Raw genomic sequence first — 13,216 nt, forward strand, 5'->3', positions numbered from 1 at the left:
AGCTTTTGTTAGGTCAACAAAAGCCATGTAAAGCGGTTGCCGCTGCTCTCGTGACTTTTCTTGCAGTTGTCGGACAGCAAAGATCATATCAGTGGTTGATCGCTGTGGTCGGAACCCGGACTGCGATTCTGGATATGCATCTTCAGCGATTTCTTGCAAACGTTTCATTAGAATACGAGCAAGTACTTTGCCAGTGACAGACAGCAATGAAATACCTCGATAATTGTTACAGTCACCACGATCGCCTTTGTTCTTATAAAGAGTGGTGATCGTTGCATCTTTGAAATCTTGTGGTACTTGTTTGGCATGCCAGCATTTCAGAATGAGTTGATGAAGATGACTGGCTAATGGGATTAGACCCGCTTGTAGCTGCTCACTTGGTATTTCATCTGCACCTGGTGCCTTTCCTTTATTCATACTTTCAATGGTGGATAACACCTCAGCAATGTCAGGTTCATCATCAAGGTGATTACGGATTTGAGATTGAGGGAGGTTTAAGAGAGTCTGACGGCAAGCGTTTCCCTCTGCTCCATATAGCTCGTTGTAGTGCTCTATCCATCTTTTAAGTTTCTCCATCTGATCATCTATAGTAGATCCGTCTTTCTTCTTTAACACACTTCAAGTTTGAGATGTGGGTCCTGTTGCAGTCTTGATGGCTGCAAACATTTCCTTGAGATTTCCAGAGTCTCTTGCGGTTTCTATTCTAGAGCAGAGGGAGTTCCAGAATACCTGGACACACCTCCGGACAGTTGCCTGGGCAGTTGATCTTGCTGCGCGATAGTTTTCCTGAGCTTGACGAGTGGGTCTTGACTTCAAACGAGCTAGTGGTTCCCTCTTTTCCTCTAACACAGGTTGGATTGTGTCAATGGATGATTTATACCAGTCTAGATCTTGACGTTTTCGTCTTCCGAAAGTCTTAACCGCCGCGTCATGTACAGTATTTCTCAGCGAGTCCCAGTATGAGTCAGGGTCAGATTCTTTATCTATGGATAAATCTCACCTCCGTTAACAAGTTCTTGTCTTATGGCCTTATAGGTAAGTTTAAATTATGTCTTAGAGAAACTGACTCATCAAACATATTTAGTGGTGCTTGCTAAATCAAGCATCAGTGTTATTAGTGCTCATATTTGGGTTATGGGGTTTTCAAAATCCTTAACCTGTAGTATACTTCTACTGGTAATTTGTTTCACACATGAATGCGCTACAAACAATAATGATACCTAAAATCAAACAGCTTGTTAAGGAAAAGTATGTTGTTACTTTTCAAAACAAAATGACTTTTTAAAGCCACTTCGAACAGCCTAGCTATGTGGCATTGTCTTTTGCACAGGCAAGCGCCACTCACATTTTTTGTTGTAAAAAGTAAGGCTGATTAATAATATATATAAAAAAGTATGCAGTTAATCTTGCCCCTGGACCGTTATAATTAATATACCTACAATCGGAGTAGTTCAAGCTTGAAGTACCACCTTCATGTTTTCAGCAGGGGGCAGTAAGTGCAAATCCAGCTGTTCAGGCAACACTCAATCATACCGGCATCAAACCACACTTACTGACAGCATTCAGCACAAGATTAGGTTTTATGCATTCAAACACAGCTGGATGGAGTGTAATCTCCAAATGCAGGGGATCTCAAAATGTGTTTTTCTCTTGTTTCAAACTATGTTTAACTTTATACAGCATTCTAAAATGCTGTTTCTATGTTTTGACAGAACCAAATTGAGACACTCCAAAAGCGTCCATCTGATGCTTGTGTACATAGACACGTCCTTAGGAAATCCCTTATAATAAGTCTACCTTGGATAGATGGATGAATTAAATTGCAAAATCGATTGGGGGCTTCTGATAGGCTTATGTTAAATTGTATTTATAAAGCCACTTTTCCGTTCTGTACTTGTCTGAAACAAAAATGTTATTTAATTTTAATCATGAATTATTATATTTATTGTATATACTTTATATGATATTTATACATAATTATTTAAAAGTGTAGTGAATGTAGTGAATAATCTTTATTTGGGGGCCTTTCTCGACAAATATTAATATGTGATTAATTGTGATTAATTCAATTAAATAATCAGGATTATTAGGCCTATATTTATTTTGTGTATTATATTCATAATAATTTAAATATACTGTAATTGTTTAATTATTATATACTGAATTATTTTTATTTTGGGGCCTTTCTCAAATATTGATATGCGATTTATTGCAATTAATTAATCTGCATATCATGTAATTAACTGTATTAAAAAAATGTATTCGATTGACAGCCCTTGTATAAAATGTTGTTAATAAGTTAAAAGATGGCCAAAGTTGATCAGCGGTCCTGATATAAATAATCCAGAGTCACTCAGTATGTTTACATGCTCAGTTACAATCGAGTTACAGGTTTTTACTTAGTCAAGCTACAGTCTTCATCTGTCTGTAGGCATCAGGTATTCATGGAACAATGCGTAAACTAATATTTGAAGTGAGGATGTCAGCTGAGGAAGGGTTAAGTACATGCTGTGTGTCACCTCTTTCTTTCAAGTCAAGTCAGGTTTATTAAAGCACATTTTAAAACGAGTTGAACCAAAGTGCTGTACAGTGGTAAAAAAAAAAAATCAAAATGTAATGATCAAACAATTAAAATATAAAAAATCAAAAGAAATAAACAACTGTTTATTTAACAGTGTGAAAATAGTGCAACGCTCCAGATGCTAGCTGTCTCAAATTTTTCTTGTGGAATAAATGCTATTATTACACTTGTCAAGCAGCTGTATGGTTTGCACAAGTGAAGGCAGGTTTTATAAACCATAGAGTTAAAGATGGTCAAACCCATAGCACAACCCCTCAAGCAATGGGCCAGAAATTGGATTGGATTTAGATCTGTGTCCATTTTTAAATAATTCTGTATAACATGGATCATCAGGTTCTGCACAAACTTATGGACTTCATGCCAGCTCGAGTGCAGTTCAACTTTTCACTCAATTTGCTATGCTGATAATATAATTTGTAATGAGGGAAGAAAACTGTATTAAACTGGAAAAATCTCCCTCTGTAGTCAAATGTAGGCAATATTTTAAAATGCAAGTAAACCAATCGACTGTTTCTGATGGGTATACCTTCTTTCATTCTTTAACATTAGTTAATGCATTAGGAATCATAAACTAACAATTAACAATATACTTTTACAGCATTTAATAATTTTTAATGTTAGTTAATAAAAGTACAATTGTTCATTGTTTGTTCATAGTGCATTAACTAATGTTAACAAATACAAATTTTGATGAAAAAAAATTATGTTTCTCCCAATTTGGCATGCCCAATTCCCACTACTTAGTAGGCCCTCGTGGTGGCGCGGTTACTCTCCTCAATCCATCTGCGCATCTTATCATGTGGCTTGTTGTGCATGACATCGCAGAGATTCCCAGCTTGTGGAGGCTCATGCTACTCTCCGTGATCCACGCACAACTTACCACGTGCCCCATTGAGAGCGAGAACCACTAATCACGACCATGAGGAGGTTACCCCATGTGACTCTACCCTTCCTAGCAACCGGGCCAATTTGGTTGCTTAGGAGAACTGGCTGGAGTCACTCAAAACACCCTGGATTCGAACTTGCGACTCCAGGGGTGGTAGTCAGCGTCAAAAATCACTGAGCTACCCAGGCCCCCAATGTATTGCTATGTTGAAAATAACATTAACTAAGATTCATAAATTCTGTAAAAGTATCATTCATTGTTAGTTCATGTTAACTAACATTGTAACTTTGGAAGTTAACAAATGGAACCTTATTGTAAAGTGTTACCCAAATGTTTAACTTAAGGTAATCATAAAGATTTCTTTATTAGTTCTTGTTTTGGAATTATATAGAAAATTAATATGCTATTGAATATTAAATGAATCTAATTCAAGAAATGAGAGCTGCTGTCCTAATCCCCCATGATGGCAGCATCTCATCCGGAAGCTCTGGAAGGGTTGCTGTGGCACCATGCTTCTTCAAACCTTGGCCCTCTTTTGCTGTAGGATAAGAGATAGCATTCATGCACATGTGCAAACTTTCCGCCCTCGAACAGTTCCAACAACAGCCAAACATATATTTGAACAGCTATTGGTGCCTTTATGCTTCTAGCTTTCTCATTCTTTCAGATAAAGACTTCATATACAGCATTGCTATTACTTTTCCCCCTCAAAGTGGCATGCAAATTGTACAGATATGCTTTTCCCCAGTAGAGATTTTTTTTCCTGTCACACACACAGCGCTGTGCTAATCCCAGGTGAGCACTCCTGAAGAGCGTGACATATTAATGCACTCGTATGAGTGTGTGATTAAATGACCTTTAGGTATGTGAAGGCGGTGTGCTGAATGATGGGTTATGCTCATTCAGACTTCACTAATTTGCCTTGAAGAGTGACATTATAATTACTCCCAATTAGCATTTCATAGATACACAGCCTCACACTATAGTTCTTCCATTTAAAACTTTGCTTGATTCACAGCTCGCTGTGATGTAGGGGGTCCTCACTTTGGATATTGATTATTGCCGGTCTGTCTGTGTGAAAATTCAATCAAATACTATTGATTCAAAAAACTACTTTGGACTTGACTATAACTTGAATTTTTTAATTATACAGGATTGGGGAGTAACGAAATACATGTAATGGTATTACGTATTTAAAATACATAATATAAGAAACTGTATTCCAAAACAGTTACAGTTTAAATCATTGGTAATTATAATACAGTTACATTCAAAAAGTATTTTGATTACTGAAGAGATTACTTTGTATTTTATTGTCATTTGTTTCATTTAATATTTAGTCCTTTCAGATGGAAAACATTTATAAAAATAAATTATGCGATCCAAAGTGCATTTGAACAGCGGTGAAAAACTTTCTTATGATGTGTTACATTCATACGAGCAGACAGAGAATAAGTTTGAAGTAAGTAGAAATAAACTCTTTGTAAATTGTCAGCTTTATGCTAAAATAAAATGCTATTTCTAGCCATTTTACATGCACGTTACCAGCACGATTATATTTTTTTATCAAGAACATTCACGTTGGATCATAATTTCGTTTTTTTCTAATAAGACCTTTGATATTAGGGCAAAAATCATATTCTTAATAATAATTTTTGTATTGTTTTCCTGTAAAAATATCTAAAAATCCTTAAAACAAGATCAGTTTGATTAATCTTGTTTTAGAAACAACACTGCATAATATATTTAGGTTTTTAAGAGAATGTATTTTTAACAAGTGTATTTTGTCTTACTGTACTGGCAGAGTTTTTATAGTCAAAACAAGTGAAAAAATCTACCAGTGCTGAAGAAGTAATCCAAAGTATTTAGAATACAGTACTGACCTTGAGTAATCTAACAGAATACACTACAAATGACATTTTACAGCATGTAATCTGTAGTGGAATACATTTCAAAAGTAACCCTCCCAACCCTGAGTGTATATCTAAAAAACAATTCAAAGATGTTGTCATGGCCAAAACGCAAAACATCTGGTATCTCTGAAAAGCAGTTGTGCTCCCTAAGATGCTCTAGGACTTGCAAATCACAAGGACATGCACTAAACAAGTCACAAATGTCACAAAAACCTGCTGAGTCCCAGGAGTGAAGTGTATTTGGAGAGTGACTGTCCAACTCACTGCTGTAATAGACCAAATATTGCCATCTATTGGTCAGACATATAGATGCAAAGATCTGTGTTTCATTTCGAGTTGGTCTCCAAGAATTCTTATTCTTAGTTATTTGCCTGCCCCACATTACCACTTTGAATTTGTGACCAGCTCTTCTTCACATGTTTTGAACTTTTGGTTTAGGCCAACCAATTAAACCAAACACTCTTCATGCTCAGAGCTTGTGATTTTTTTTATTTAGCACCCAAAAGCACAAGGCCTGCTCTCCTGTTGTTCCCTCTTTCTTTAACTGTGTACAGTGAGACCCGAGCCCCTCTCGCACACTGGGGGGTCTCTCTCTGTCACCACACACACACACACACACACACACACACACGCACACACTTGGAGAATTCGTTTGGTGAAAGCTAATTCCCCTCAATCTCAGGCTTGAGGTCGGTGGGCTCGGGGGGATGGCCTTATTGACAGATAACCACATCCCATTTTTCCCACTCTCCCTTTCCCACTCTTTTTCCCAGGCCAGTACTTTAAACCAAAGGCTCACTTACAGAGCCACTTATACTGCTGAAAACTGCAACAGCCAATGCACATGCTTTAACAGATGATGTTTAGATGTTTTTTAGATTATACTGTATGCACTTTTAGTGTCAAAAACTTTCTTAATTTTTATTAATGATGTGATATTTAACCCCTGAAATTGATTTTCAGTAGCTTTTTACCTCCATAAGGGCATTTTTATAAAAAATTTGTCACCGTAGATTTTGATGTGATACCTTTTTTAGGTGTTGGAGTTTTTCTTTTTTTTTTTTCATGACAAAATAAATAAACAAATAGCTATTCACTACTGGGGCATTTTTGGCCACTGCATTAAATTATCTGGGGCATTTTTGTCACTTGGTGGCATTTTTGCCCTGAGCTCTGGTTAATTTCTGACCCTGCCCAATTTTGATGTGACATGCCAGGAAAGGATTTTAAAAAATAAACCAAAGATCATTTGTTAGTCACTCCATTGACGAACAAATGTAATGGAGGAGACAAGGCATTTTTATATTTTTTTGGTCTTAAAGAGCCAGAATGTCGCCCATGCACGCCTAGTTTCAGGGGAAACACACACACCCTTTTCTGTGACGAGCAGTTCTTTCACTTAAGGGACACCCTGCTGTCTGAAATGTACTTTTACTTTACCTTATAGTACACGACAGCTGTTTTAACCTCTTTAATATACACTCTCATACACATGCACAAAGACCCTCCAGCCCCGCCCAGACTTCAGTAATTTCAACAATGACTCTCCCGCTTGGCTGTGTAGACCGTGCCAAGTGAGGATTAGTATTTTAGATGACTTCTGAAGTTGTGCTGAATAGACTGGCTCTTGTTTCCGTGGAGATCGGCTGTTTGGAAGGGGGTCCTGTGTTTATTATGGGCTGCCTCTTCATGGCTGTTCCATTCACTCATGCTCACTCGATAGGTTTTCACTCGTAATTTAGTCGTTTGGTTGTTGTGCCACGTCAGCGAGTTCTCTAACGCTATAAATACTCGGTTGTTTGTTAAATATGGATTCTAATCTAAAAAGGAGAATGTTAAAAGTATTTAATTACCTGGATTTACAAACTCTTAAAAGTTGTATTTTATGAACATACATTTTAGGGGTGAAACTGTGTATTTTGTATATTTGCATTAATTATTGACCAATCAGCATCCAGGCCTGACACCATTTATTTTATTTTTTTACTATTTTATAAGCAAAAATCTATAAAACACTGCAAGTTTTATCAAGATTTTTGTACAAATACAAATCTGTTATATACAAAAAGTGCAAGGGAATGTAATGGCAGAAGACAGGCAGAATACATTATAGAAAATATTCTTCCATCAATGTGGATACAACAACATGTTGAAATACTCTGTGTTTCTTGCGCTACCGTTCAACGGCAGTGCAGTCTGATATCTGAGCAGTTGACTCTTATGAGCTGATTCTTTTGAATCCTCAGCGCCAAACATACAGCTCAACCAGAATGACTATTATGAGCCGGTTCTTTTGAATCTTCACCATGAAACATACAGTGCAACTATTCTGATTACCGAACGAATGACTCTTATGAGCTGGTTCTTTTGAATCTACACCACAAAACATACAATGCTTCCTCCCGAACGAGTGATACTTATTAGCTGTTTTCCATGAATTCCAATGGCATTTTAAGATTTTATGAATTTCCATGACTTTCCAATTTATTCCTGATTATTGGATAAACATTTTAAAAGGTTTTAAAGAGATGGTCCTAATTCTAGCTGATGAAATCTTTTATGGCTGAGCATAACTAGAAAAAAATATTTTATATTAAAATTGTGTGTTATTTGACTGTAAAGTTGTCTAAATAAGGTGTGGTCACACTGATTTTCTGTGTGGATAAACATTTGGTTATTGTTCCATGTAAACTAAAACAGTTGTAAATGAACCTAAATCAATAAGATGAACCAGAATCTGAAATGTCTTTTGATTCTCATCCCTCTTTCTACCTCTGATGGTTTCATTGCATTTTACATGGCAAAAATGATATTGTATCTGCTTGATATCTGTTTTTAATCCAAACCAAAAAGTAGCCTTTTCTATTTTTAGTTGACCATAAGCTTTTGCTTTGATCCTGAAGCAAACCTCTCTATCACACATTTTCTTGCCAAATGTCACATTATGGATAGTACATATGTAGTTATTCTATATGTTATTTAACAATTCCTTAGGTAATTCATTGAATCCCATTGCTTCTCTCAGCATGTCATGACAGCGGCAGAATAAATGCACGTAGGAAAGCTTGATCATTTTAGCAACAGTAACTAAAGGGGGTGTGGCTAAGCAGAGCATCAGTTTCACACATCACAAGCTCTTCCTCTATCTCTCTTCTCTCTTTTGCATGATGGCTAATCTTTGAATGATTTGGAATAAACACCCATTTCATACTACATGGTAGCGTTTTGAATAATCCTGATAATTTTAAACAATATATCACCCACTCCTAATACCAATTCAATGACCTGGTGAATATTAAAGAGCTGGTTGATTTGAAGCCCTAGATCTTAATAACTATAAGTGTGCTCACTCAGAGTTCAGAGTAAAGGCTGTCCGTGTCTCAATCTCCTTTCTCTCTGTTATTTCCTGCTAATAAGTGGAATGCACTCTTATGTCAAGGCTTTACCTGCAGTCACAGACCCGGCCTCCTCCCCAGGCAGCCTGCACTTATTAGTTAATGAAATGCTCTTTAAAGGCAATGGGAAAGAAATGCAGCCCGGCTCCAACCTGCTATCTGGCCCCGCTTGGGTTTCAAAACATCGTTGCCTAGACAGCCGATTTAGCAGGCCATCCACAAAAGCACACATCTGGTGATTAGATGTCAGATGGTGGTTTGGTTCTCTTCACACAGAGCGTGGTCAGTTGATAGGGATGTTTGGGATGAACCGGTGACCAGGTTAATTGTGTAAGATTAATCATGTATCCATGGTCATGTCGTTTTGACCCACGTGCAACTTATTTGGCTGAGAATCTGACTTTTTAATGGAAGAGTGAGAGCGAATATATTAGGGTATTTTGTTTGTTTTAAAGTTAGCTGTGGTTGTCCTCCACAGATGCCAATCATGAAGGGGCAGCAGAGGGCATCGAGAACATGGCTGATGCTGTCACACATGCAAGATTCGTGGGTACTGACCCTGCGAGTGATGAAGTGGTGCTGATGAAAATCCTTCAGGTAACACACTTAAATCACACAAGGTGCTGTGCTCCGACATAATGAAAACTGCAAAAGTTAAATATATATATATATATATGCCAAAAAAATTACACAAACATACATTTTTGAAGTAGGCCATTTATTTTTAGAAGGTTAAGTTGAAAAGACATTTTCGGCTATGTTCAGAATTGAAAACTAGCTTGCTACATACTGAATGCTGTGCAGTATATACCAGAGACTATTTAGCCTGAGTCGAACCACTTGTATTAAAGTGAATGTGAGAAATTGGAACGTCCAATATGGCGGATGTTGAAAAAGAAGTCCCACTTTACAGGCAAAAGAGCCAATCACCTTGTAGATACAGACGCTGCCTTTCAGTCAACTCGAGAATGTGCATGCGGATTAGCTGGACCAGCCTGAAAAATAGTTTTTTTTTTGCGTGATCTGAGCTTAAGAAGCACAATTTATGACACCAGTGTTGTCAGATTTTACTGCTGATTTTAAATATGTTCTTAACCAATCAATCAAGTCTTTCCCCATTCAAGTAGATAGGTCCTGTACTTTTATGTCGCTTGTATTCAGGCTGATTCCCAAGATCACGGCCGAGTGGACTGACTTGCCTTGAAATGGAAAAACTATATGAAACAGTGGGCATTATTGCACAATAAATGCTTCAAACAGTTGTAAGCCATGTTGTTATCATTATGTCTGACCTCATCATATTTCATGTTTTATTCGGTGAGTTGGCTCCAGTTTCATCTTTAAACAATTTTGTGTAAAAATATCTCAACTCTTGACAGTCCAATCAAATGAGGAGTCAAAAAGATCTTGGGAATAGTACAAATCGTGTTGATACTACTTCTGGTTCATCAGTCACACTGGAAAATGGAAGGTGAAGTCAAGCGCATTGTATTGTGGGATCCAGTATATAACGCAGTGTGCTTTGTTGTATACTGCATATTTTAGCAAAAATAGTAGGTCATCCTTAGAAGTGCACTGCACTGATAATGTTAGTATCTACCGATAAAAGCAATTATCTCAATTAACATTCATTAGCCGATTGTTTAAAAACAGCCAATGAACCGTGCTGATTATTTCCTGTCTAAAGGGAATCATCAGACAACTAGCCTACAAATCTTACTGTATTAGTAACTTAATGTGAGCCTAACAAGGCTGTTCAAAATCCATTTACTGTTAGTTAAGTACAGTTAAATAAATTAAGAAACCTTACCAATTTAATGGGAGCTTAATAAGAGGATATTCAGTTAATGTGAACTTAATGTTAATGTCTTTTTTTATAACTGAGCTCATTTATTCTGCAATGTGGAAGACTTTTAGAAAGTTGAGTAATTAATTATCAGTCATTTTAATTAAGGTCTGTTTTAGCTGATCGAATTTGGTTTCTACACACAAATTATGTATTAATATATTCCTTGTTATCCTATTATTTACATACAGTGCACAGTATACATTAGTATGATAGAATGCTACAAAGCCATGCTGTTATTTGCAGGGACCCCCCCCCCACCCCACCCCACCCCAAAAGAAAAAAAAAACAGTAGTCTTAAATGTTGCTAAGTGCTTTCAGTACAAGTTATTGTTTTTATATATCCAGGTTTTGAGGACTCTGCTGCTGACTCCAGTAGGAGCCCATCTAACCAACGAGTCCGTTTGTGAAATCATGCAGTCCTGTTTCCGTATATGCTTTGAAATTAGATTAAGCGGTAAGTTAAAACTGGAAAAAAAAAGCACATTTCGCATCTCCTAATGATTTCCACTTTCTCAACCATTTTGCTGATCAGCCTGTACCAGGAACTGCTCAGTGTTTGAATCTGCCTCCCTCAGTTGTTAGTCCTGTGCTCTCAGGACAGTGATAAACCTCTGCACTAATCCTGACCAAACACAGACTGGACTCAGAACCCCCGAAGTGCTGCTCTTGGCCTCTGGACTAACATTTCCTTCTCTTTTTCTCCATTGTTTTTTTTTCTGTTCTTTTGCCCTTTTCTCATCACAGAGCTACTGAGAAAGTCAGCTGAACACACACTGGTGGACATGGTGCAGCTGCTCTTCTCCAGGTAACTAGAGAGAGAGAGAGAGAGAGAACGAAAAGAAAGGGAAGAGGGGATGGAGGGATGGGGATTAGGAACAGAGTCGTGTTCTTGCTGTTCACATAATCAAACCGAACCTGAGACCAAACACAACAGGAACTAGTTCTGTCTCCGTAATGGGCTCTGGTTTCACTCTCAGGCCTCTTTCAATTACCACCGGAGGTTTTCAGCCACACACACACACACACACACACACACACACACACACACACATGCACATGCACACACACACACATAAACACACTAGGACAGGTGAAAGCTGCAGTCTCTGGCAAAGGAAATCAAGGCTAATTACTCTTGAAGGATTATGAACCTTAAATATTTCCTAAAAAAGATTTCATTTGTATATCAAAATGACACAAGAATATCACATTTCAAAACAAGGTGAAATGCAATAATGTCGCATATTTCTATAAAAAAGTTGTACTTTCCAATAAATTCTCAGTATTAATTCTCATTAAACCACCTGTGTAATATTGTGTAGGTCCCCCTTGTGCCTACAATGCAGCGCCAACCCACTTCTCACCACAATTGAACTGAGCGGTTATCTGAGTTACCGTACACTTTCTCAGTTCAAACCAGTCTGGCCATTCTCCGTTGAACTCTCTCGTCAACAAGGCATTTTCGTCCACAGAACTGCCGCTCACTGGATGTTTTTTGTTTTTGGCACCATTCAGATTAATTTCTAGAGACTGTTCTGCATGAAAATCCCAGAAGATCAGCAGTTACAGAAATACTCAAACTAGCCCATCTGGCACCAACAATCATGCCTCAGTTTACCCATTCTGTTGGTTGCTGTGAACATTGACTGAAGCTCCTGACCCATATCTGCAAGATTTGATGCACTACACTACCGTTTCCATTAGCGGTAAAATTTAGACCATTAACAGAACCAAACGTCTTGAAAATCATTTAATAAAAATTAAAAAAACCATCTAAGTATTTTCCAGTGTTTTTTCAAAAAAACTGAACCAGTTCTGAAAATAAACAATTTCTTTATTCCCATCCCTAGGTATATCTCTGTATTTAACAGATTGTTTTGATTTCTTAAGGCCTTAGTTGCATTAATCATATAAAATCTAGAAATGTATGCTTTTAAATTTGAGTTCTGACTTGGTATATATATATAGGCTAACACATAGCACTATAATGTGGTGTAATTGTAAGCGGAAAGCCCTTCATCTTGCCGTGCAGGTCATAGTGTACTGCTGCTGTAATGCAATAACATGATTATGGTGTGGCATTTATCAGAGGTTGCATATCCACTTGGATTAGACTTCCAGTCACATCCCGCACAGATGAGGGGATGAGACCACGGAACACATCTCACTCTACCATCTGCATATAGATTAGGCACGTACAGACATGCATACACACGTGCGGTCGCAAGCGTGCACACACATATGCAGAACAAATACGTGAATACAGTATCTTATGAAAAACTGAAAGAAAGAGGTACAGATCCTATTTTTGCATAGAGGAAAATCATCTGAATATAATTAAAGTGTTTTGACCTGAATTTCAAACCTTGTAAACATTCTCTGTTTGTTGTTATAACTGCATGCACTATAAACCTCATTTATATGAGTTGCATTGATTTCTCATTTTTAATTATAGTTGATGACACCTTTTAATCTGTGATATAGACACACACACCAAACGCACACCACCTAAGTTTGCCTCTCCCATTGTGCACGTTCTTGTTGCTTAGACCCTCTTGTCCACGTTGCCTTCACAATGAGGGTGTGAAAGGC

General features: G+C 37.4%; 1 protein-coding gene across 6 annotated transcripts in view; it reads left to right on the forward strand.

Moving 5' to 3' along the window:
• LOC127617629 (Golgi-specific brefeldin A-resistance guanine nucleotide exchange factor 1-like) overlaps positions 1-13,216 on the forward strand; it is a 110,351-nt gene that overhangs the window by 63,345 nt on the left and 33,790 nt on the right. For all 6 annotated transcript variants that reach the window (XM_052089618.1, XM_052089620.1, XM_052089621.1 and 3 more), the window contains 3 exons: positions 9,254-9,372; positions 10,970-11,078; positions 11,369-11,429. In XM_052089618.1, the coding sequence (XP_051945578.1) occupies positions 9,254-9,372; positions 10,970-11,078; positions 11,369-11,429 (289 nt within the window). The remainder of the gene's footprint in view (positions 1-9,253; positions 9,373-10,969; positions 11,079-11,368; positions 11,430-13,216) is intronic.

The sequence above is a fragment of the Xyrauchen texanus genome, chromosome 24, assembly GCF_025860055.1.
Source record: "Xyrauchen texanus isolate HMW12.3.18 chromosome 24, RBS_HiC_50CHRs, whole genome shotgun sequence".
Lineage (NCBI taxonomy): Eukaryota > Metazoa > Chordata > Actinopteri > Cypriniformes > Catostomidae > Xyrauchen > Xyrauchen texanus.